This window comes from Alosa alosa, chromosome 23 (assembly GCF_017589495.1).
Source record: "Alosa alosa isolate M-15738 ecotype Scorff River chromosome 23, AALO_Geno_1.1, whole genome shotgun sequence".
NCBI lineage: Eukaryota > Metazoa > Chordata > Actinopteri > Clupeiformes > Clupeidae > Alosa > Alosa alosa.
Window position 1 is genome coordinate 13,929,970 of NC_063211.1, and position 25,368 is coordinate 13,955,337.

Below are 25,368 nucleotides of genomic sequence, written 5' to 3' on the forward strand. Positions count from 1 at the left end.
TCAAAACACTTCAAACATGAGATCATATAGACAATTTACACTTCCTAACTACAGTCTCTCTCCTTTAATGGCCTTCAGCCCTTCAGAACCTGATTGAAAGTATTTGGCTTACACTTGGAGTGCTCTTTCGATTGCTTCACAAGGAATCATGGTAGCTAAAATGTGACAGTCAGCAAATTGATCTTTTCAAAAGCTCTACCACTACTTGTCTGTTGAAGTACAAATTGCTGCAACGACTGCAATTGTTTCAAAGAGATTTAGTTAATGCTTTTTAATAGAATTCCCATGCCTCATGAACTGCAATAATTGAGTTTAATTGAGCTGGAAGGCTTATCACAGAGCACAAGAGTAAGTAGCATAGAAACACCCCAAACACTGAAAAACACTCTGGAAGGGGTGTTTGGTAGATAAGGGCTGGACTGAGACCCAATCAGGAACACATGTGCTTTTCAAGTAAACTGGTTTTTGGGACAAAGTTGATTGATGGGATAGGACTTTTTACTCCATCAAGTAACTGACATAATAATGCCCTACAGACAGGGAAATTGGGTGTGTCCCCCCCACCCTCCGACTCCCACCTCCTCCTCCTCAAAAAAAAAACGTTCCTAATTCTGTGCTGTAGTGAAAACAAACACCACACACGAGAGTGGGGTGAGATCGATGTTTTGCGGCAAAAACAGGCAGCAGCGGGGGGCCAAGCGGATCATTGCCTCATCTGAACAAACTCTGGCTAATCTCGGCAGTGTGTGCTAGCAGGTTCGAACGAACGCTGCAGTGGACAAAACTTAGAAGCAAAGCTGCGATTTATAGGAATGAGTGCTGTGAAAGTCATAATTTAGGGCCATATAAACCTAGACAAAGGAGAATCTGCCTAACCTGACTCTCGCCAGATGAATTTCGTTCCGCTTAGCTTCACCTAGCTTCACTCGGATCCATCTGGGACCTCTTCCGTTGAGAGTGATTTCTGCACCAGATTTTATGGTAGAGTCAATCAGGGCCTTGGGGACGGAGTTTCATAGATGTGACATAGCGTAGAAGCGACTGTGAGACTGTTATCAGCGTCACGGGTTGGCTTCGATGTGAGTGGTTGATGTAGCACGTCAATAGATGACGGACAAGTGGCTTATCCAATCATATGCAAGCATTTTTTGATTAGGCCCAGCCTTCTGAAGCAACACTTCAATGGATTGATCCCAGATGGATGAGTGGAGCTAGGCGGAACGAAATTCATCTGGCGAGAGTCAGGTTAGAACCTGCCTGCAGGTCAGTAAAAGATGGGAGGAGAAGAGAATGGAATCAATCCATTAAGACTTGTTCAAACTACGTGGGCTAGACTTTATCATCTATCTGGATCTACCATGACAAAATAAAGAACCAAGGGCATAAAACAGGTCGGATTGTTTAGATCTGCCTTGTGCGTTGGATACCTTACGAAAACAAACCAGGTTCATCGCGTTCCTGCTGTTTTTTTTTTTCTCCCTTCTTCTCTAAAACCATCTGTCAGCGGCTCTCGAGGAGACACGCTCCTACACGCTTCCCAAGTCCGCCCGTCTGACTCAGGAAAGCTCCACTCCGATACTGTTTGACTATGGAAAAGGAAGGGCGCTGGTGCCACTTCTAGTGATGGTGCCAAAGGTTGGCACCACTTGCCACGGGGGTGTTTCTGGCATGGCAGAGATGTCTGTGGAAGATGGGCCATTCCAGAGTGACATGTTAAAACTTGCTCTTGTTAAATGGCAGTCATGTAGCCAAGTTATGATTTCTGGTAAATTCTGGCACCTGTGGCAATGCATCAAGCCCAGAGGAATTTCACCAAAACGTGTCCAACGAGTCCAAACGTGTACTAAACAAACAGGAGGACTCTTTCTCTCCATCAATCCTAAAGTAATCCCTTTGTGTAACTTTTCCATCTCTTTAAATCCTCTCAGTCTCTCTCTCTTCTCTCTCATTTTCCACCTCACTATGCTTTCTTCTGCTTTCCTTCCTTACACATCTCTTTTCATCCCATCTCTCCCTATTCCATATGTCCAACCCCTCAGACACACACACACACACACACACACACACACACACACACACACACACACACACACGACCACCATCTATTACCAGCTGCATTTTTTCTTGTGCCTTCGTCCTCCTTTGCTCCCTCCGTCTCCTCATCCTCCTCCTCGCCCTTGTCCCTGCATCCCTGAAGCTCCTGACCGCCGTCCAGTCGGTCAGAGGCCCCGGCGAATCCCTCAGACCCACGCTGGCTGAACTCGGCCTTGCAGCGCAGACACTGCAGCCGGAGGTCCCGCGGCCGACTCTCCTCCACGCGCCGGACGTTCTCCTCCACCACCCGCGACAGGATGTCCAGCAGATCCTACAGTGTGAGTGTGTGTGTGTGTGTGTGTGTGTGTGTGTGTGTGTGTGTGTGTGACAACATGTGCATGTTGTGCCAGAAGTGGTGCGAGTTCATATGCACGTGTTTGTGTGTGCATGAGTTATTGTGTGTTTGTGCATGTGTGGGAGAGAGACAATAAAAACGTAAACCACAGTGTCACACGTGAGTAGGCAGGAAAAATAACACAAAGCCACACGCAGACACGCTCCAAGCCAGCCCCCTGGAATCAGTGAGGGAGAGTATAAGGATAAACTCACTGACCTTCACACAGGCTTGCCCGTCAAGTGGGGTTATTGCCCTTGTGAATAAGACAGTTGTCTGATAGATGGCCACGTTCATAGACCATGGCCTTGTTTGCACCACATAACCATGACATGACTCTTTTTTTCTCTTCTTTTTATTAATTCTGGAGACACACTCCAGTTCAGAAATCCCCCACCCAGCGCATAATAACAGACTCAGAGCATAAATCAGAGCGCATTCCACATGCTGCAAAAAAAATTAAAAAAATCAGCCCAGGATTGCTAATAGAACTGCAAGAACTGGCTGAATGAATGACTGCCTGCCTTTAAAGCTGAATCTGGCTTCCCTTGAGTTTGATGGCAGATTCTACCCAAAGGATCAATTGATCATACAACTGATTCAGCACATGTCTGAAAGAGAAGAGACTGCATTTGATGGAGATGTGTTGGTTTGTTTATGAATGCTACAGAGGCGAGGATCCTTGCTTCAGAGAGTAAAGGTCCTTCTGTGTGTTCCTTCAGCCTGAGTGAGCACTAAACTAGACTTTTACTTTCTGAGGCTGGGATTCCACCTCTGCTACTGACTGACTGGTAGAGTGAGTATTTGGGAATGGCCGTTTACCCCTCGGGTCCTGGCTCTCAGCTCTCGGCTCTGGGTGGCTCACCTGCAAAGCCTGCTGGGGATTTTCGTCCAGCATTACGTAGCACCGCTGGCGTCGCTCACGGAGGATGAAGCTGAACTGCAGCATTAGAGCCGGGAGACTCTCGCTGTCCTCCTAAAGGGGGAAAATATAGGGGTCACAAAGTGTGTGTGTGTGTGTGTGTGTGTGTGTGTGTGTGTGTGCATGTGTGTGCATGTGTGTGCATGTGTGTGCATGTGTGTGTGTGTGCGTGTGTGTGAAAGAGAATGTAAGACAAAGATGAGGTGCGAATAGGTCATTATTCTGCAAACTGCTATCCAGATCAGGGTTCAAAAACTTTCCTAAGCCTTTTATTTTGCATTTATTTTTCAAAAATGTATATATTTTCAAGGAGCTGTAGGAAAGCTGCTCATCCAGGATAACCCATGGATTACCCATGCACCACTGCAAAAAGTAAAATAGTTTAATTTATCTAAATTAAGATAAAAAATCTAGTCAAAACAAAGTCAAACTCTTATTAAATTAAATCAAATGATTTTACGAGAAAGCCCTAGGTAAGTCTCTTTATGCCGAAAACAATACCAATTAGATTTTTTGATCTTGGTTAGATTGTTTTTTGCAGGGTCTGCAGTTTTTGTCTGTGTGTGAATTGTCCTCCATGTGTGGAGTAGCAGGGTGCCTCTGACCTTGTCCCCCCAGGGCTGCAGTGTGCTGGTGATCTGCTGCAGGCTGTCCAGCTCCACCCGCTTGCGGACACTCCCTCGCTGCATGTCCACCTCCAGCAGCAGGCCCTGACGCACACGCAGGAACACTGGCCCCTGGGCCTTCCTCGTCTCGTCATCCTCATCCTCATCCTCGCTTACCACACCGACTAGAAGTGGCAGGCACAGGTCCACTACGGGGATGGAGAGACACAGAGGGAAGGGTGGAGAAAGATGGAGGAGGAAAGAAAAACATGAGAAAGATGGAGAAAGATGAGGGAATTAAGGCACGATGAATAGTCAGGAGGGGAACTGACAATCATTCAATTATAGCAGGCTTGTGATATTTACTCCTGAATATCTTTTTTTTTTTACTTGTCAGGTTACAATAATACTGTTTCTGAGCTAAGATCTTATATACAGTCCCTACAGTGATCAAAGTTGCTAGAACAATATGTACTCTCAGAGTGAATATGTGTTTTTCTCTTCAGGTGTCTCTTTTGAAAAACACCTTCTGACAGGGATCTTTTCAGAGGACCAAGAGGAGCACAACAAATGCAGAATCTGCTGAAGTGTGGATTCTCACAGCGCTTTGATCCTCGTATCAGTGTAGGAGGTTCGGAAGAAAATACACATATTTCCAAAAGGTGGAAAGGTAAAGAGTTGAAAGGACAGATGATACCGTACTGCTCCACGTAACCCTGATATGGACGCAAAAATATTTTCTTACCATAACAGTTATATGACATCTATTAATTTAACAGACGCTTTAATCCAAAGCAACTTACAAAATGAGGATTAACATTCAGGCTACATTGTAAAGGAGACCTTAGGTACTAGGATGAGAGTGCAGAACTTTAAGAACTAGTCAAAGCACAGTCCAAGTGACCGTCTTGCCTTTGCTCACCTGAAAATCAATAAAAATTGGATTGCACAAAAGAATGTTCAGAGAACAGAGGGGACCAACCTCCCTGGTCTTCCTCCTCCTCCTCATCTTCCTCTTCCCCATCCTCCTCTGCTCGCGGTGTCGGCGTGACGACGGCGCTGGTGTCCAGGACGCTCCTCTCCAGGGTGGAGTTGGAGCGCGAGTCCTGGCTGTGCTCCCCCCAGCGCAGCGTGGAGTCCGTCTCGTCGTCCATCACCGCGGCGTCCACCTCGGGCTCGCCGTCCCCGTCTCGGGGCTCCGACGTCAACAAGGGGGACACAGGGGAGACGCAGTCCAAGGCCTCTGTAAGAGCCGTCTTCTCGGGGGTGTGTGCCTCCAGCGGTGAGGGGGAGGGGGTGCAGCGGCCATTGGGGATTATCTGAGCGGTGACAGGGATGATGGTGGTGGTGGTGGTGGTGGGGGTGCTGGAGGCAGGGAGCTGGGCAGGGGTAGTAGTGGTGGTGGTGGTGGTGGTGGTGTTGTTGGGATGGACGGAGGTCTCCAGGTGGTGCTGGTAGCGGAGCCAGTCCTCGCCCAGCTGGTCTCGGAAGCTGTCCATGCGCTCAATGTCCTTCTGGTGGTGGAGCACTATGTCTAAGGGATGAGTCAGAAACGCACAGACCAGTAAGGCGATTCATCTCTGACTGATACCATAGTCCATCCAACAAGATGCCTATTTTTAAACAATATACACCACACAAACATTACAGTGTAATATGTCAAAACTAAAATTAAAATTTTTAAACCAGCATGACCCATTGGGGCTGTAGGGGAGGGTCAAAAGGAGGCTACACCAGGTACGTAACTGAAGTACTCCATTCGCGTAGCATAAAAATAGTTTTAGAAGACTGGTCTAATTTTTTTCCAACGTTATCCAACGGTGCTATCGCGTCTGGTGTAGCCAGTTCCATTGCTAATAGTGGAAGCTAATTGCAGCAGAGGCTAGACGAGTGGAACGCTTCAGTTGCATGCCCAGGGTAGCCTTCATTGTCAGGCTCCAAACTCACCCTGTAGAGTAGAGCCCACTCTCAGCTCGTGGTCTGTGTCGCTGGGCTCCGAGATGCTGGCCCTACGCACCTTCACTTTCCCCTGCAGGGGGCGGCAAATTCAATGGGAAGCAATCAGATGTCTTCACAACAGAAAATACAATTGAGGAGATTCAATTGGGGAAATCTATGTGAAAAATCACTGGAATTCTCCTTCAAGATGTAAAAGTTCTGCCTAATAAAGTAGAGGCGAGGATAGAGGTATAGCATATGGTTATAGACCTAAAGAGGTATACACAGTGACTGACCATTCATCAAACTGTCCTAGTAAATGTCCTTATGTGTCCACTTTAGACCTCTTGTGAAGACTCACTAACAATGCTACATTACCTAATGGTACAACAGCTAACAGTAGCTATTGCGAACCTTTGGTGCACTTTGAGAGTGAAAGCATTTCACAACACTCAGGAAAAAGCGAATGACCCAGATTTCTCTATGGCGATGCATCCCTGAGGGGCAGAGAGTAACAAGTTCTTCTGGGGATGAGAGGGAAAGAGAGAGAGTGAAAGAGAGAGAGTGAGAGAGAGAGATAAAGTTAGAGATAGAGACAGAGAGTTCTCCTGAGGCGGTCAAGGGTCACCGGAGTGTAGAGTACTAGACGCGTATCACTCACACACACACACACACACAAACACACAGGCGTGTGTACCTTTGACTTCTTTTTGCGCAGACGAGACACTCCCACCTCGCTCACAGACATGCTATCACTCAGCTCTCCTCCTCCACTCGAGAACTCCTGTGAGCTGCGCTCCATCGCCGCGGAAACCACCGCCGGGGCCGTGGCCTGTGCCATCTGACCAATCAGCTGTCCCGTTTTGGGTAGCACCTATGGATGACAAATGAAGTGGGATGAAAGAAGGCTCAGTAGTACGGTACCTAGATGAATACTGGGATCAACATGATATGATTACACAATCTTGCTTAATTATATTTTATTCAGTTCAACAGTTATGCCATTGATGCTACAGTACATGCAAAGAGCACTCACTGTCCTCTACACAGTGTCATTAAAGAGAAACTATGCAGTATTGGCAATTTCTTCGCTGTTCTCTCAGTTTTTGTTTCTTTTTCGCTGGCTCCGTCATGACGAATGTCTGAGAAACTCCATCGCTACCTTGTTCTTGCCAGTGCCTGGAGAATATGTATTTAAATGCAGTAAAGCAATGTGTTACAATCATTATACTTCCTGACACTAAGGCCGCCAGGCCCAAAGTTGTAAGGGTGTTTTTTCCACTCACAGGTGCTAGGGGGTAGCGAGACGGCCACCATTCAACCCGAAAAAAGTCATATAACCATTCCAATGACTCTGAAACTGTTAAGTTAAGGTAAATTAAGCTAAAAAGCCTGCATATTAAGCTAAAAAAACATAGTTCGCCTTTAAAGCAAAGGACCAAACAACCACACTGGACTGTTGAGAAGCATGTAGGACTCATAGAAAGGACTTTTTTTTAATGTTTGCCCTTGAGAAATGTTTTGAGCAAGCACCCTTTGCAGTTCCTCAGAAATGCAAAAGTGCATTTTACTAGGGTCAGCGATCACTCATACTGTAGGTCTACGTTTGGCTTGCGAGTCACAGCAATTACAAAAGCCCTTTGATGACTTGAAAAAACATCATCCCACTGTTTGAACTGAACTGAGGCTGCTAATGGACAGCAGGGAATGGAGGCCTGTATAGATTTGCTGATGTTCAGCAGGTCAGGCAGAGGCCTCTCCATCTAAGACCTTAGGTGGTGACCTGACTGACCACTGTACCATCGTTCACTATTACCACACACACACACACACACACACACACACACACACACACACACACACACACACACACACACACACACACACACACACACACACACACACACACACACACACACACACACACACACACACACACACACACACACACACACACACACGCGTTACTGTTCCTCACGCCAGTTCTGAGGTAAACAGTGCCCGATCCAATCGAAAGAAGAAGAAAGAGGTGATGGATGCTACTGGACACAGATCCTTTCCTAGACCAGAGCAACAACATGACCACAGGGTCTCTCACTCAGACAGAGGACAGAGACGCGGCTGTAATGAGACCTCGACACACACCAGATGAGATGTCACGTGTTTGGCACAATGACAGTGTTTTGTTTTTTTTAAGATGGAGGTAGATCAGCATATATTGTGTGTGTGTGTGTGTGTGTGTGTCTGTGTGTGTGTGTGTGTGTGTGTGTGTGTGTGTGAAAGAGAGAGAGGGAGAGTGAGAGTGAGAGAGAGAGAATGTTTAGTATGTATGTATATTTACTGATGGACTGACTGTTTGGGAGGATTTTGCTGATTCAAGAGAAGGGAACCTCAGTGTATCAATTTTAAGCGCGTGAACATAAACACACACACAGATTGTGGCAAGCCTTAACACAAAAATGTGGAACCTTGCACTAACACGATAAATTAACTTCCCTCAACCTCATCAGGGCCTACAATTCATTTTTCAAATTGGGGGGGAATTCAGTGCTTCACATAGGGGGGATTGATACAGTTTGGGGGGAGGGGGTAACAACATTTTACAAACCGAACATAAGGTTGGTCCAGTTTGAGTGTTCAGGATTAAGAACAAAGTCCTCGATGTTAAGCATTTTCCTTATTACAGGCGTCAATGAGAGAACGACGTTTACCATAGTCCTTAGGCTACTTACATGATTTCGGATGAGATTTTCTAATAGGAGTATGTGTTTGTGACAACACATGTCAAGATACATTTGGTAATTTGTGATTGCTGTTTTGGTGAAGCATCTTTCACGTAATGAATACTAGAAAGTGAAGGTAGGCCTACGGTGCGCTGCGTCTGTAGCTGTCTGTGCACGTCCGCACATATAACGTTCCTCAAATGGAGAACACATGTTCTGTGCGCGTGTGTCTCTGCATGGGGTTACATTCAATTAAGGTTAAAAGTTGGTCCATCCTGTCAGTAGTCCCGCATTCACGCCGCTCCATTATTAGATTAACGTTATCAGACAGCGCGGGAATTTCTCGCATTATGATGGCTAGATTTGCGGGACTTGAATAAATTATGCTAAATACCCGCAATCCCATGCTGAAATTTAGGCCCTGCTCATAAACAAAAACATAGACCAACACACACACACACCTTACAGCACTCAGGGACATACAAACATATCTTAGGATTTTCCGTTCTTCACACACTTATCTTATAGCTTACAGGCATACTGTGTCAGACAAATACACAGATACAGGCACAGATAGGCCTATTCATTTACAGTACACACAGAGACATAGAGAAACATACCATGCATACACACAAAGAAACACATGTACACACACGTAACGTACATGAACACACACACAAACACACACAGATGTACCACACACACACACACACACACACACACACACACACACACACACACAGAGACAGACTGACCCGCTGGAAAGCAGCTCTGGGGGAGAGGTGGTGTACAGTGGACGAGCGATGGGTCTTCTGGAAGAACAGTGGATTGCCATCCAAAATCAACTGTAAGCGCCAAACACACACACACACACACACACACACACACACACACACACAACACACACACACACACACACACACACACGCACACACAGAGAGAGAGGGAGATAACACTTTGATCAAAAGTTGCTTGATAACACTGACAGCCAACCTGCACTTCAACCATCCTCCCTCAACACATATCATACTTATCAAGCTTCATAACTCAACCGAGTTCAACCAACCAATTCACTGAAAACAGACTCCACAGGAGGGCTGGGCGGCCATGTCTTTGAGCGCAAACTCCAGAGCTCAGAGGACTACAGGAGCCCATTACACACACACACACACACACACAGACCTGTTATTACCTTCACTGTGGCTGGTTATCACAAATCCACTAATTACATAGCTGTCTCCAAGATCACAGGCTGGGTTTTAAAAAGACATGGAAAGACACTGAAAGCAGGCCGGCCTATTGTTTCATAACTAGATCTCTAGCTTGTATACTTTGTTCTTATGATCGGACGACTTTGGGATGATTATGTTAAAAGTCATTGCGGGGATTGTTTTTGTCAGTGACAAATTGTCACAAGGATGAAAGAGACTGTAAGACTGAAGGTCTCAACATATCACTTAGTGGCTTGCTTCTTCCGCATCACCAACCTGTACACAAAATAACCTAATCTAATGGATTTATCCTCTCAATTTAAGGGAGTTCATTTCAGCTGATCAACTCTTTTTTTCCATGCTACAGAAATCATTTACTTCTGGCTGAAAGCTTTGCTTACTGAGTCTGGAGTCTCTGAGTCTCTTAGATTTTCATTTCCCATTCTCGTTCTGCTTCTCACTATGCATTTGTGCTGATAATTAAATCACTTGATATGTTCAGTCTGAACTCCGTGGTTGGCAATTTCAGCTGTACAATTTGGTTTGAACATTTAAAAAAAATAATGGGTGAGGCCCCTGTTATGTGGGAGTACAACAATGTTTACCTGCCCTTGGGGAAATACACTGCATGTGTTTATGTGGGTTTGAATCACCTTAATATGACTGTTCTTCTGGGTTTATCAACACTATACTATAGGGACAGAAAACATTATTTTCATACTGGCAATTTTGCCTTAATTAGACATTATGGTGAGTGCAGTGAGTAAGGTAACTCAAAGGGCAGCCATAGAGAGAGTATTTTAGTGGTCAAAGTGGGACAGTAGTAAATGTGCCTTCAGTGGTCAGACAGGGGCAGATAGTGTATGTGTTTCTGTCTGGGGTGCGTTTCCCAAAACCATAGTTGCTAACTAAGTTAGCAACTTTGTAGGTTGCAATGCAATTTCCCATTGCCAACCAACTAAGTTGCTAACAGGTTAGCAACTATGGTTTTGGGAAATGCACCCCTGGGTCGGTAGGGGGTGGACTAGTGCAGTTTTTTTCAAAGTGGGGGCCGCGGGTGGGTGCCAGGGGGGCCTCAGCAAGTTGGAAGGAAAAATAAAAGCAACAAATAAATACATTTGAAAAATGTAAAATATACCTATTACTATGAGGGTTGTTATACAATGCCATTATAGAAATTTGTTGCATATCTGAACATTATATTTTCCATGATAATGACTGGGAATAATAGTAGACTGATAGCTCTCATATAGCAGAAAATAATTATTAGGATTAGCTTAATGTATTTTTACATTTGCCGTAGTATTGTCGATGGGTTTAATAACACATCAAGGGGGTCCTTGGCCAGAACCTAGTGGTATTTGGGGGGCCTTGTCGTGGAAAAGTTTGGGAACCCCTGGACTAGTGCACTTGTCTTTGGGAGGTCAGTAGTGAGTGTGTCTTTGAGTGGTCAGTAGGGGGCGGTAGTGCGCACATCTCACCACGTTGAGGCAGTGCAGCAGAGAGAGGGGGGCGAGCTGGGAGTGCTCTAACAGCAGGTTGTAGGCCAGGTCCAGGTGCTGCAGTGAGCTCAGCAGCTCCACCCCTGAGAATCAAAACACACAAACAACAACGACAACAAAAACAACAAGTGAGCAAGTGTAACAGGCAATGCCCAACGTCAGAGTGGAAACACAACCTGCGCAACAGATTGGGGGAACGGGACCTGGACCTGTGTGTGTGTGTGTTGGTGTGCGTCCCATGTAATACTACTAAGCAGATCCTCTAATATGTCTGCTGGGGGGGAGGACAAACAGAAACAGCTTCACTCCTGATCTGTTCTGCGTCAGTCAGTCTGGGGACCTCTCATTCTGACCCCTTTGTTGTGTGTGTGTGTGTGTGTGTGTGTGTGTGTGTGTGTGTGTGTGTGTGTGTGTGTGTGTGTGTGAGAGAGAGACAGTAATACAAGACCCAAGCTGAGTGTTCCCGTTGCCAAAGTCTGTAAGATAGATGAAGTCCCAGTGCCACTACGCACATTCTTTTACTTGTTTAAATGAATTAATGAATTAATGAATTAATCTTCATTAGTTGCTTGTTTTATACCCAGATTTGTGCAGCCCTTTGGCACAACACATTTTCAATGGGCTACAAACATAAACATGACAAAAATAAACTTGACTTGACAATGGGGACCACAGCACTAACTTAATGGCTTGGTTGGTGTATTATATTAATTCACATTGAGAAAACTCAACCTTGTTGTGCCACATACGATTTGCATTCTGTGTGAAGTGCTCGTAACAAAAACTATAGTTCTATATAGTTCTATCCAACAATAGTTAAATTGTGTAACTTCTTATTGACAAAGTGAGCGAATATCGACTGTTGTTGTCGTTTTTGTTGTTGACGCAGATGACCCTGGTTCCAGTTATCTGAATGGGCCCTTGACCGCCTGGGGAGTGGGTAGAGCGCAATGAGCAGGACAGTTCATCCGTCAACATGGATGAGTGGGTCTCTCTGATAATGCTCTAAACTGGTTTCAAACCTACATTACTGGCAGAGATTTTTATATCAGTCTAGGAGATCATGTGTCTGAAAAACATGACTTGCCTTTTGGTGTGGCCCAGTTTAGTTTGAAACTAAATGATGACAAAACAGAGGTACTTTTGGTTGGACCAAAACTAAAGCGAGACATTGTTCTTAGTAATCTGGGGAACTTGGCGCACCAGGTCAAACCAAAAGTAACAAGCCTCTGTGTCATCTTAGATGCAGAGTTAAGTTTTAAGCCCCATATCAGTAAAGTTACTCAGACAGCCTATTTCCACCTGAGAAACATTGCCAAAAGTGCGGCCCTTTTTAACTCAACAAGATGCAGAAAAACTAATTCATGCCTTTATCACTAGCAGGTTAGACTACAGCAAAGCACTTTTCACTGGTCTTCCCAAAAAACATCTAAAGAAACTGGCACTCATACAGAACTCTGCGGCTAGACTTTTAACTAAGACCAAGAAGAGAAAACACATCACCCCTGTGTTGGCTGAACTGCACTGGCTCCCTATTTCCAATAGAATTTATTTTAAGGTTATGTTAATTACTTACAAAGCTCTGAATGGCATAGCACCTTCATATATCTCTGAGCTTTTAATATCTTATCAAACACAAAGGAAACTTGGATCATCCAATTCTAATCTTTTAATCGTACCCAAAGTGCTCCACAAGCAAAGTGGAGAAGCTGCGTTTATCCATTATGCCCCAAAACTATGGAACACCCTGCCTCTGTACATCAAGCAGGCGAGTTCAGTAAATATTTTTAAAAAAGATCTGAAAACATACCTGTACAGGAAAGCTTTTAGTTAACTTATCTTATCCTGTAGACTACTTTTTCAGATTATTCTACATCTGCTGCCACTGGAGGGCACAGCCAGCCAGAAGCAGATGGGCTCCCCCTATTAAGTTAGGTTCTGCTCAAGGTTTCTTCCTGGAATATGGGAGTTTTTCCTTGCCACAATTGCCACATGGCGTGCTTATGGGGGGTAAGAGGGTTAAGGCTGCCAGTCTTATGACATGTTATTTTCTATATTTTTGATATGTTGCTGAGTGGATCATAAACGGCCCCAGCAATGAAGAAAAGTGATTGATAATGACTGACTGACTATTATTGTGTTACATGCTTCAAATGTAAAGCACTTTGAGCTGCATTCTGTGTATGAAAGGTGCTATACAAATAAAGCTTATTATTATTATTATGGACAGCCAAAAAACTGGCTACATCTATCACTCAACTGTTCAGCTGCCCTTTAACTGAACTACATTACATCACATCATTATAATTACATTATTATGACTACCATTGTAATTGTTATTTTGTTTCTTGATTAGTATATCGATATTTCATTAACGTTCTAAATCGTATAAATATTTTACATACTTTAATGGATGAAAGTCTTTGTGTGTTTTAGCGTGTGTGTGTCTACAGTATGTGTGTGTGTGTGAATGGGAGAGAGGGACAGAGGCATGTGACAGATCCCTTTTCAAATCAGGACCACACGTCTTCAAAAGAAACAGTAGGAGTGCACTGTCTGTGAGAGAGAGTCTGTGCGTATGTGCAAGTGTGGGAGCATCAGTGTGTGTGTGTGTGTGTGTGTGTGTGTGTGTGTGTGTGTGTGTGTGTGTGTGTGTGTATGTGTGTGTGTGTGTCTGTTCAGAGGGCAGCCGATGGGCAGATAGAGGACCCTCTGGCAGCGTCTGCTAATAAACTCTCCAACAAAGAGAGAAGAAAGGTAATCCCTGCCTCACAAGTCTACTCAGATCAGCACCCCAGCCATGAACAGCCCGCTGAGCCCAGGACAACAGACACACACACACACACACATTTTTGCACTTAGCATAACTACACATGCTGCTCAGACAAAAAAAAAACAACAAAAAGTAACAAACTCACTGCACAGAAAATGGACTGTGGTCACAAACCCAGACTCTCGTTTGACACGAAACAGGACATACAAAATACAGGGCAACACACAGGGGCAAACCCTTACAAGACATCTTAGTTTTGTGTGTCTCTCGCTCTGTGTGTGTGTGTGTGTGTGTGTGTGTGTGTGTGTGGTGTGTGTGTGTGTGTGTGTGTGTGTGTGTGTGTTACTTGGTAGCCTTACCATTAATGGTTTCCAGCTCATTGTTGCGCAGTATGAGCACGCTTAGTTTGACCCTGGCGCTCAAGCCCAGTTGTGGCGCCCTCTGGAGGTTATTATAGGCAAGGTTCAGATGCTCCAACTCACTCAGAGACTACAACAGGAGACAGAGAGAGGGAGACAGAGACAGAGAGAAGAGAAGATGGAGATGGAGATGGAGAGAAAGAGGGAGGAAAGGAAAAAGGGTGAAAGGACACAAATAAAGTCAAAACAAATAAAGGCAAATAATTGGATGGTTACAAGTGAGTGCTGTTTTCCAAAAACATATGGTATTTCATGTACATGGTTTAGTGATAAACTTGGGTGTTAACTCATAGTAGCTGATACACCTCCTAAAAGAAGAGCATTTTGGCTTTGCTCTGCTCAGAGAGTGAAGCCATAGTGCGTATCTTTAAAGTAGTGTACCACTTCTTCTGGGTTAACTTATCCAGGTGTCTTAGCCACATTCTTGAAATACACCCCTGATGCGTGCGTTCGTTGTTGTTGTTGTTGTTGTTGTTGTAACCATCCTACACAATGCCTTTCCGGAACACTGAATCAGTGGATAGCAGGCCAATAACATTACACTGAAACAGGCCATGGAAGTGGGTGTAAGGAAGAGGCACTCGTATAGACCCTTTCATCAATAAAAACAAAAACAATGCTTGAACGTTCTATTTGGGGCCCCAATCTACTTCCTCTGCATTAAGATAACATATGGAATGTTAAAACGGAAGTCTTGTGGGGCCAACTATGATGCTGATAATGGATAATGGGTCAGAGAAAAGGGACGTCGAGCAAAAGGTCAAGACTAGCTTTAGCACCATTGGTTTTAGGGCTACTTCACAGAGAAATCATCCCTTCCCTGTCCCCCTTTCACAAAAACTGACGATTGACTATTGAGTTTTATGGATGTTCTCTGCTCTGTCCAGCCTTCAGAGCATCTGCTGACCAGATGTGTGATTAGTTCAGACATCACTGGGGTCATGGGGTCAAAGGTCGAAGCGTGACTGGCAGACTCAAGGCTCAACAGGTTCCCAGGTTCCCTCCTGAGTGGTGGTGGTGGTGGTGGGGGGTCCTGAGAGAACTGTCTATCTCTCAGATGGAAGGAATAATAAAAAAGGAATACAAAAGGAGTGTGGCGTGAGTGAGAGAGGTGTGTCACTGACTTTAAAGAAGCAGTGCGAGGCCATGCACATCCCAGGCCAAAATTGGATGGGTGTATGATCCAGTATATCCAAGCAGAATTTGATGTACCGCATAGCGGTACAAAAAATGCCCGCCGCTCAGTCCTGTACATCCGTTCCGCGAAAATATATCACACTTCAATTTGTCTCCATATTTTACTCCATCCCCCACTCTTGAAACTTTTGTGTATGCTTGTTTGGCATGCCTGAGTGTGTGTGTGCGGCTGCACAGAAAAAGTACCCTACTGGTGCTGAAAAGGTGAATAGATTGTAGAATAGCCAAAGAAGATGTAGAATTGTTATAAAACCTTTAAAATCTCTAAACAATCACAAGTAGGGCAGTTCATCACAGTTCATCCATTGCAACTGGATTGATGAAAGGTCACTTACACCTGTAGGCTACATTGTATTTGGGAAAAGCAAAAGGTATCAGCATAATGTTATTTATTTATTTATTTTTTATGTATTTATAAACAAAAACATCTCTGTCAGTTCCATGCCGTTTTCAACAGCTATCAAAAACAAAGGTCATTTTTTTGGATGGATGGATTTTTGTGAATGTTTCTTCTTCTACATAAGATTTTAGTCATCTTTAGTTCATGTAATACTTTATTGTCAATGCACAAATTAAGTAACAGTAGTCTGAAAGCGTTATTGTTAATGCACAAATTAAGTAACAGTAGCCTAGTCTGAAACGAAATGCTGTTTTACATCTAACCAGTGGTGCAAATAACTGACATGTCCAAATGGGCCTTGATGAAATCATTAAGCTAGACTGTTCATACACATTTTAACGGGCCAAAGTTGAAGAGCTTTTGTCCGTTATTGTTAGTGCAAATATAGGCTGATTCATGTTCCCTTGCATTGTTTAACTGAGGTCCATGGCTAGTCTGGCTTTCATCAGACCAAGCTCAATCTTTTAAGAAATCAAAAAAATAAATAGCGGGCAGATCAGGCTGGGTTCACCCAGCCTAGTCCATAGGCACCGATATTGTTTAATTTTCCGATTGAGATATACACGCTCTGGCTATTCTAAATGCAAAAATGCATCAGGGAGTTATGACAAAACGGTAACTAACAAACTAGATCCTAATAGAAAGTTGTTAGCTTCCCTAAGCTACAGGTAGGATTATAAGGTAAGCCTATTGACAATTTATGTTGTCAATAGGCTATGCTGGCAACACAAATAAAATCTCCTTTGAAACCAATGGCTTAACCTTACAGTATCAAGCCGGACTTAAACTGTCATATCGTGGCGAAAAGTTGTAATAACATTCCGCAGCTCCATGAGTCAAGGAAAGCGAATGAAGTAGCCACTTCTAAATGGGACCCACTACACAGTAGCTTAAGGTGTTTTGCTAAAGCAGCCATAATGAAATGAAGGTGTCATTGTTTGGATACTTCACACACGCGTGCTTTTTAATTTCACAGACTACAACTACCAAGCTGTAATCAAAGCACATCGATTCCCCTCTCACACCCGCACGCACTTAAAACAAAATAAACAGGCGTCTCAGTCTCACGCATGTATAGGCAAAATGTATCAGACCGATTGTAACGTTGGTAAATCTTCCATTGCACAGAATGATTTTTGTAGCGTGCAATAAATGACAGTCGAAAGATACAAACAGTGCTGCTATACATTTTGCTTGGTATAACCGCATTTATAGTTTTCTACAAATGCAATAAATCAAATGCCTCCATCACTCAACCAACGCGTTAACGGTAACATTACCTAGGTCCTTATTGATATTACAAGATTAACATTACCTGCAGTAAAACCAAGCATGTCCGATAAACATCCTCAGATTTATTTCGGCTTCAAGAAGAAATGGGAATTACACTTCATGTGAACATCGCCCTATCCTTATTAGATGTTCGCTGCTGATAAATTACAGTCCTTGTATGAAGCGCCCATTGTTTTTTCCAACCCACTTTTAACTTCCAACAAAATTACGCCTCACTGCAACGATCGCCATCTAGTTGACAAACGACTACTTCGCCAATAATGAAAATGCAGCCATGATGATGATGATGATTAATCCTACTGATTTTCATTTTTTACCGGGGCAAATCACAAATGAGTGATTATGAGCCAGGTTGATGTGGGCCCTTGAGACCAACATACCATAAAAGATTCACAGAGAACTGTGTCTGCCCTACCCTCCTTTTGGGGTCCAGTCCAGCGGGGGGGGGCTGCAGATGAAAAAAAAAAATGACGGTTCCATGCTATCCATGTGGGGGTACATGCTCACCAGTTTTGTGTACCCGGTCTTTCAGTGTCGGAATCCTTGTTGGTGTACGTCACTAAATGTACACATAAATTATTTTATTGTAAGGCCCCATGAACGAAAGTACACAAAACTTGGCATGCATTCAGAGGGTGTCATAGTGATCCTACACTTTTAATTTCGTGCAGTTTTGACCTTGTCAGCCAGAGATATTGAGATGAAAACACCTAATTTGTTGCTTTTTTTAATTTTTTTAACTAGGTGGCGCTATACATGAAATAAGTGGTAATGGGATGGGTTGACATGCCCCTTAAGACCAACATACAAAAAAAAAGGTGGACTCCTAGGCCCCACGGTTCTCGAGATATTCACAGAAAACTGTCTCCCGCCACCTACAGGCCAGTTGGTATATAGTAACATAAATTAATTTATTGTGTGGCCCCCCCCATGAGCGGAATTCCACAAAACTTGGCGTGCATACAGGGTGTCATAATGATCCTACACTTCCAATTTCGTGCAGTTTGACTATGTTAGGTCACAGATACCTTCAATTACACCACCTAATTTTTACTTTTTTTGTGTTTAACTAGGTGGGCTATACATGAAATAAGTGGTTATGGAATGGGTTGACATGGCCCCTTGAGATCAACATACAAAAAAAAATGGTCCTCCTAAACCCTACGGTTTTGAGATATTCACAGAAAACTGTGTCTGCCCTACCCTCCTTTTCGGGGGTCCAATTCAGCGGGGGGCTACAGATCAAAACGAAAAACGATGGTTCCATGCTATCCATGTGGGGTTACATGTCCACCAAGTTTCGTGTACCCCGTCTTTCAGTGTCCGGGAATCATTGACGGAAATTTGGGCATCGCGAAAAAAAAAAAAAAAAAAAAAAAAAATCTGACTAAACCGCAGGGTATGGCGGTCTTAATAAGAGATAATCGGCACACCAGATCTGAGGAAGAGCCATACGGCTCGAAACGTCACAAACAAAATAAACTGTGAATGGGAGCCAGGGAGTGCAGATAATCTGTTTTGTGTCACTGACTTACGCCATCAACTTTATGAATGTAATCGATTAATCCTCTTAAAGGGCTTGGGGTGGGGTGGGGGTGTGGGGGCATGTCAGGAAGCCATACAGGTGAGGTCCTTTCAGAGAGTGCTAAACTGGGTGGGGATGTTGAGGGTAGGGTCTGGATATGTACGGTCATGTCAGATGGAGCTCAAAAAAAGCAGTCTTTTTCTTTTCTTTTTAAAAAAAAAATATTCTTTAAATATATTATTAACTATACTTTTTATACTAAGTTTGAACTATTGCCCTTTTAATCTTTTTTTTCTATTACTCATTGCTTTGGTTTCTGTAAAGCACACTGAATGACCCCTGTGTATGAAATGCGCTATATAAATAAACTTGACTTGACTTGACTTGACTTGACTAGTGATGATATATGGCACTCAAATAAGCGTAGCCATTTTAGATGGGGGTCAAGCAGGCATAGCTATTTCAGATGGGGCTCAAATAGACATAGCTATTTCATATAGGGTTCAAATAAGCATAGCCATTTCTGAGTGGGGGTCAAATAGGAATTCCATTTTAGATGGGGGTCCAGTAGATGTCATCATTTGCCAAGCTTAAACAGGTGTAATAATGTCAGATAAGGCTTAAAGTGGTATAACCATTTCAGCTGGGGCTCAAACAAGCACAGTTGTAAGTCAAAGAGGACGTAAATAGGTGCTTTTCTTACTGCTGTTCATACTGTGGGTACTGACAATCAAGATGACGGATAAGATAACTGATGGGCAACTCTTTCCCCCAACTCTCTCATGTACTACTTTTAAAGTCACAGCACGGATAAAGTATTCTCCTCGACAGGTGGAATGTTTGGATACTAAAACACCCGCAGCCTAACACTACTCAATCACTCTGACAAGTCCGGGCCCTCTCTCTTGCTCGCTACCTTCAGGAACTCAGCGCAGTCCTGGATCTTGTTGTGGCTCAGGTCCAGGGACTTGAGGACATTCAGCAAACTCTGTAGAGAGGGAAACACAAAAGGGCATTGCCAAGGCCTGTGAGTGATGGAGGTGTCAAGAGTTTCATAAGCCTGGGTAGGATTCCAATCAATCACATTTTCAATTGAACATATACTAATAATAAAAGTTAATATATCTGGAGAATGTGACTTGTCATTTGAGAAAAAAAGTTACAGCTGAGAGTGAGAAAATGATCAAACGTTATTTGTGTGTGTGTGTGTAGGTGTGTGTGTGTGTGTGTGTGTGTGTGTGTGTGTGTGTGTATATATGTGTGTGTGTGTGTGTGTGTGTAGGTGTGTCTCACCAGCGATTCATCCAGACAGGATATGGAGTTGTAGCTGAAGTTGAGCGTGTGCAGCTCCAGCCATGGCAGAGCAGAACTAAGGTCTCCACCACACAGTGACAGAAGCTCCTAAGAAACACACACACACACACACACACACACACACACAGATATGAGCACACAGGAATTTGCACAAGAGTGAATGCATGCATGCAGCACCATGCATGTGCCTGGGTGCGCGCGCACACACACACACACACACTGGAGAAGGTGCTGGTTGATGACTGTACCTCCAGGGAGCTGAGGCTCTTGGAGCAGGTGAAGATTTCCAGCTGTGAGTACACCCCCCGCAGACCCTCCAGACAGTGCGGTGGGATACGCTTCAGCTAGGACACATAAACAGACAGACAGACAGACAATGAGAAACAATCAAACAGACAGACAGACAGACAAACACTTTTGAAAAATAGATAGATAGATAGATAGATAGATATGTACAGATAGACAAATAGACAGGCAGATTAAAGTCAGTCCCTATCATCCCAAATCATCTAATTATCTTTCTTATCAGTCTGAAAATGTCAATAAGAAATGATTGTCACTCAGAAAACAGTACTTTAAAAGGTACACTATGCAAGATTTTCACCTTTACGACGCCAATTTGATGGTAAACAAACTTTTAATTGGTGAATCGTTCACCTACCATAGCTATAGAGCACAGACGTAGCAAGTCGCTACGAAGAAAACCAGCCATGCAACTTCAAGGACGGCGGCCCAACAAATCTCATGAGAATCATGGCACATTACCTTGTCAGTAGATATAGCTCTTTGGAGATAGATTTTGCCTGAACATTGATAATCCTTCACCTCCACAACAAAAGCATTTTCATTGTGTACAGGGGGGATAAGTCACGAGAAGTTTGCTATTTACAACAGCAGAGTAAAATATAAATATATTGTGACTCTAAAGGGAGCTCTACAGTGCCCAAAAATACCTAAACCTGCATAGTGTACATTTAAAGAGTGAAGAATGAAAATGGATAGTGACTGAGATAGCCAAAGAGTATATCAGAGTCAGCCAGAGAGTCAGTCTTGTGCAAAATGGGCAAAGCAACACATACATGCACATGACGAGTTAGACAGCTACATATATGGAGACACCTCAAGCAAAGACATCTGATACTGAGTCAGATCATACACAAAACAGCTGAGGCATGGAACCCCTGAGGTATGAATCTGTGAAATGAAGCATTAATGTATAATACCTCCAAGTGTTTAAGAGACTTAAAGGGGAAGATTTTCACTACAGACTGCAGTCTTGATCCAGGAGGGTTGACAAGCTAGAGAGGAACAAAAACAAACCCGTCACACAGATGGTAGAACAACAACATGGCGCCATCTATTGGTTCGTTTGTGTATTCCATCAACGTCCATTCGTGATTATACCGCTTTTGAGCTTTTATAACAACTGTTTATATTATACCTACTTCCACAAATAAAACAAGAGATATGACATTCTACAGGCTGACGTTTAGGGTAGGCTAATATAGAAAACGGAATAAAAACTGAAGCAGCATCTTAAAAAACAACCTGCTGCTTTGCATCTTTTGAATAGTGCAGCTTTGAATAGCTTTGAATAGTGTGTGAACCTTGAGGGAGAGGGTCTTCTGCAGCACATCAAACAGGAACTGCAGCTGGAGGAGGGAGGCAGTGTCGGCTGGATGGGACGGGAGGGCCAGGAAGCCATGCTGGTGCGTGCGCGAGATCAGGTACTGCTCAAACAGACGGGTCAGGTGCTGCAGGTGGCTCACCTGCAGGGTCAGGGTGCTACTGCCGTCCAGCACACAGTCACCTTGGTAACCACACACACACACACAATCAGACTTAGAAGTGAACCTGGAAACTAAATAAAGACATAAACAACCTGCTGAGATTGCTAAATTGTCGGTCATCTCAAAAGGTCAAAAGCATTCTAAGATGTTCAGACAGAATGTGGTTAATAAAACAGAAGTATAAAATGATGTGGACAGAAGTAATTGTGGAAATGTCTCCGCATATTTAGGCTACAGTTCAAAGCTATTCTTTCTAAGAAGTTCCAAGTGACCGGAGGAAAACAGAAGTATACAATTGTGTGGATGGAAGTAGAAAATATTTGTTGGTGTGTGGGCAAAATGACATCACTGCACTGTACTGAATTGGATGGAATGCAGTGTATTTATAAACCTCGCATGACAAATTATTTTGTTTATTTGATTTGTTTATTTACAATAAAATATAAGGGGAAATTAGTCTTGGACAAATGCTGCTCATATAGATTATTATATGAGCAGCATACTGTATGAGACTCTTTTTGCAATGAAGGCACATAGAATGCATGAGCCATTAAGATACAGTAGACAAACTTTCCAGACCTTTATATGTTGGGCAATCAAACAAAAAGTTTAACTAAATAAGCACAAAAAAAAATAAAGAGCCAGAAGAGATGGGATGGGACGTTTATTTAAATCTGAGGTTTTGCTAACTTGCTAACATGTCTTGATATAGGATAGTTTTTGTTTTTTGCTTTTTTATGGTGAATTGCATAATGCATATCCTGGATGGCAGGAGGGAATGACACACATGTTTATCTGTCTTCCACATGACCATTTACCATCTAAATGAATTTGAATGGGATGCCAAAAGTATAGTTGTGTGATAAAAGCATACCTCATACTTCAGAATGTGGCTAAATGTTGCACTGTTGCTATAAAATGAGATGGAGGCTATATTGCAGGACACTGTGTTCAGAATCACCAGAGGGTAGACGCCATCATTTTGATTGCTTACACACACAGGTGATACCGAACACACACACACACACACACACACACACACACACACACACACACACACACACACACACACACAGAGTATATTACCAAATGTGTCTGTCACTTGATACACAATGTGAAACAGCAGTATGAGATGCCCTACCATTGTTTTTCAGCAGTGTGGCCAGCTGATGGACGAGGGTGGACTGACTACCTGGTGTTGTGGACATCCTTGGTAGTTTTCAAGAAGCATTTGTAGTAAGAGAGTTGATATGGACATTCATTATACATTATACATTATTCATGTTTACTCAACAACATTGTCTAATGAAAATTATGAAAATTAAATCCTATTCAACCTACAAACTCATTTCTATAGGCCAACCACCTGCTCTTACATTTCAGTGTCAGTACACAGTGGTAAATATTAAAATGCATGTCAACCTCACAAGGAAGTAGGAATAGCCTACAAATCTTCGGGTTTCATTTCCTTGTATTGCTCAAATACACTTAGCAACCAAAACCCCGAAAATAAGGAAGTATTTCCTATAGAATCAAGTGTGCAATCATTGCATTACAAAGCGAGCCGTCACATTGGACAACTCAGTCTAGTCTAGTCTAGTCTAGGCTAATGTTAACACCATCACGGTTACTATTTAGCACTGTAATCGTCTTTGTCTCGCAATAACATTAGCATAGCCTACCTTAGATGACAGACAGAGGGACATTTGCACGAACAAACAGCTGCCTACCTACAAGTAGGTGAAAAATTATCTAGCATTAAGAAAATCCATCCTTTCGACTTTTTCGAAACATTGTTGACATGAACCCGCCTGCTATCATGTGACAATCGTCTCACCCCTACGGTGGCCGTGATGCTCCAAATAACTAATGACACTATATGGACTTCAGCTCTAGTGTTCATTCTGTGAACTACAACTTTTATTTCAGTCTCAATCTAATGTCAGATAATTTAGACTAGATTAGGTAGATATAAAACTTTTTTGGAGTGGTGATGATATTTACTATTAATTGGATTATAAAAGTATAAGTATACTCTTTTGATCCTGTGAGGGAATTTTGGTCTCTGCATTTATCCCAATCTGTGAATTAGTGAAACACACTCAGCACACAGTGAACACACAGTATACTTGACACAGTGAGGTGAAGCACACACTAATGCCTGCTACGGCGGCGCTCAGGGAGCAGTGAGGGGTTAGGTGCCTTGCTCAGGCTGTTCCTACTGGTGGGGATTCGAGCCGGCAACCCTCCGTTTACAAGTCTGAAGCCCTACCCGTAAGCCACGGCTGGCCCCCCAAAAAATACATCTACTGTAACCATTCTAATCACTCTAGTTGGATAATGAGTTGGCTTAATTTACATATATAAAGTAGTAATATGCAGTATATAAAGTATAAATATGCAGTGCAGTCTCCTATCATTTTTATATCAATCTAGAAGAATAAATGGTAACTATGATACAGCCTAACTGGTGAAATATTGCGCTTGCAACCAACAGATGGAGCCAGACCACCTTCATTATTGCACTATTGACTGGGTGTGATTGGAAATGCAATACTTGGAGGCAGAACTCCAACCTAAACAGTTACCCTGTCACAACATCCTCCAGACCATCAATATCTGAATATGTCAGATTTCTCTCTCTCTCTCTCTCTCTCTCTCTCTCTCTCTCACACACACACACACACACACACACACACACACACACACACACACACACACACACACACATGTGTCCGTGCACACAAGCACACACACAGAGAGAGAGAGAGAGACTCTTTGCAATGAAGGCGTTTAGAATGTATTAGCCATAAAGATACAAGCTGACCTTTCCAGCCCTTTACATGTTAGGCAATCAGACAAGTTTAACTAAATAAACACAAAAAACTAAAGAGCCAGAAGAGATGGCATGCACATTTATTTAAATAAGAAGTTTGTTTTGTACATTTTTTTTGCTATCACATCTTCATTATAAAAAAAAGAACCAGGGCACAAAGTGTACCTGCATAAAAATAAAATAAAGCCTATACTGAAGTCAATTGTCTCTTCTGGAAACTAACCTAATTTAACGGGTGGGCAAAGGGCAAAGTCTGCAAACAAACAAAGTTCTTGTATGAACTACAGTATAGGCCTACACTGTAGCTATTGCGCACTATTAAGCAAACTGGCTCATCAATGTTTGCGTTTCAAAATCTTGTATAGAGTTACATTAAAGTTTATTTGGCCTAGTTATAAAATTTGCTTTAGATAGACTTAACTTTGCAAATTAGGGTCCAAAGACATATTTATCCAAAGTAACTCAAATCGAGGCCAAAGTAAGTGAGCTCAA

At 43.1% G+C, this 25,368-nt stretch overlaps 1 protein-coding gene across 1 annotated transcript in view; it reads right to left on the bottom strand.

Moving 5' to 3' along the window:
- The window catches only part of LOC125288973 (serine/threonine kinase 11 interacting protein), a 42,697-nt gene extending 18,836 nt beyond the window's left edge, over positions 1-23,861 (bottom strand). The window contains 16 exon segments of the mRNA XM_048235687.1: positions 2,110-2,365; positions 3,294-3,404; positions 3,956-4,164; positions 4,938-5,489; positions 5,903-5,984; positions 6,591-6,801; positions 9,352-9,461; positions 11,309-11,412; positions 14,462-14,591; positions 19,853-19,924; positions 20,230-20,337; positions 20,499-20,594; positions 21,474-21,548; positions 21,858-22,060; positions 23,182-23,249; positions 23,771-23,861. Coding sequence (XP_048091644.1) covers positions 2,110-2,365; positions 3,294-3,404; positions 3,956-4,164; positions 4,938-5,489; positions 5,903-5,984; positions 6,591-6,801; positions 9,352-9,461; positions 11,309-11,412; positions 14,462-14,591; positions 19,853-19,924; positions 20,230-20,337; positions 20,499-20,594; positions 21,474-21,548; positions 21,858-22,060; positions 23,182-23,249; positions 23,771-23,799 — 2,416 coding nt within the window. The 5' untranslated portion in view covers positions 23,800-23,861.
- Between the last annotated feature and the right edge of the window lie 1,507 nt (positions 23,862-25,368).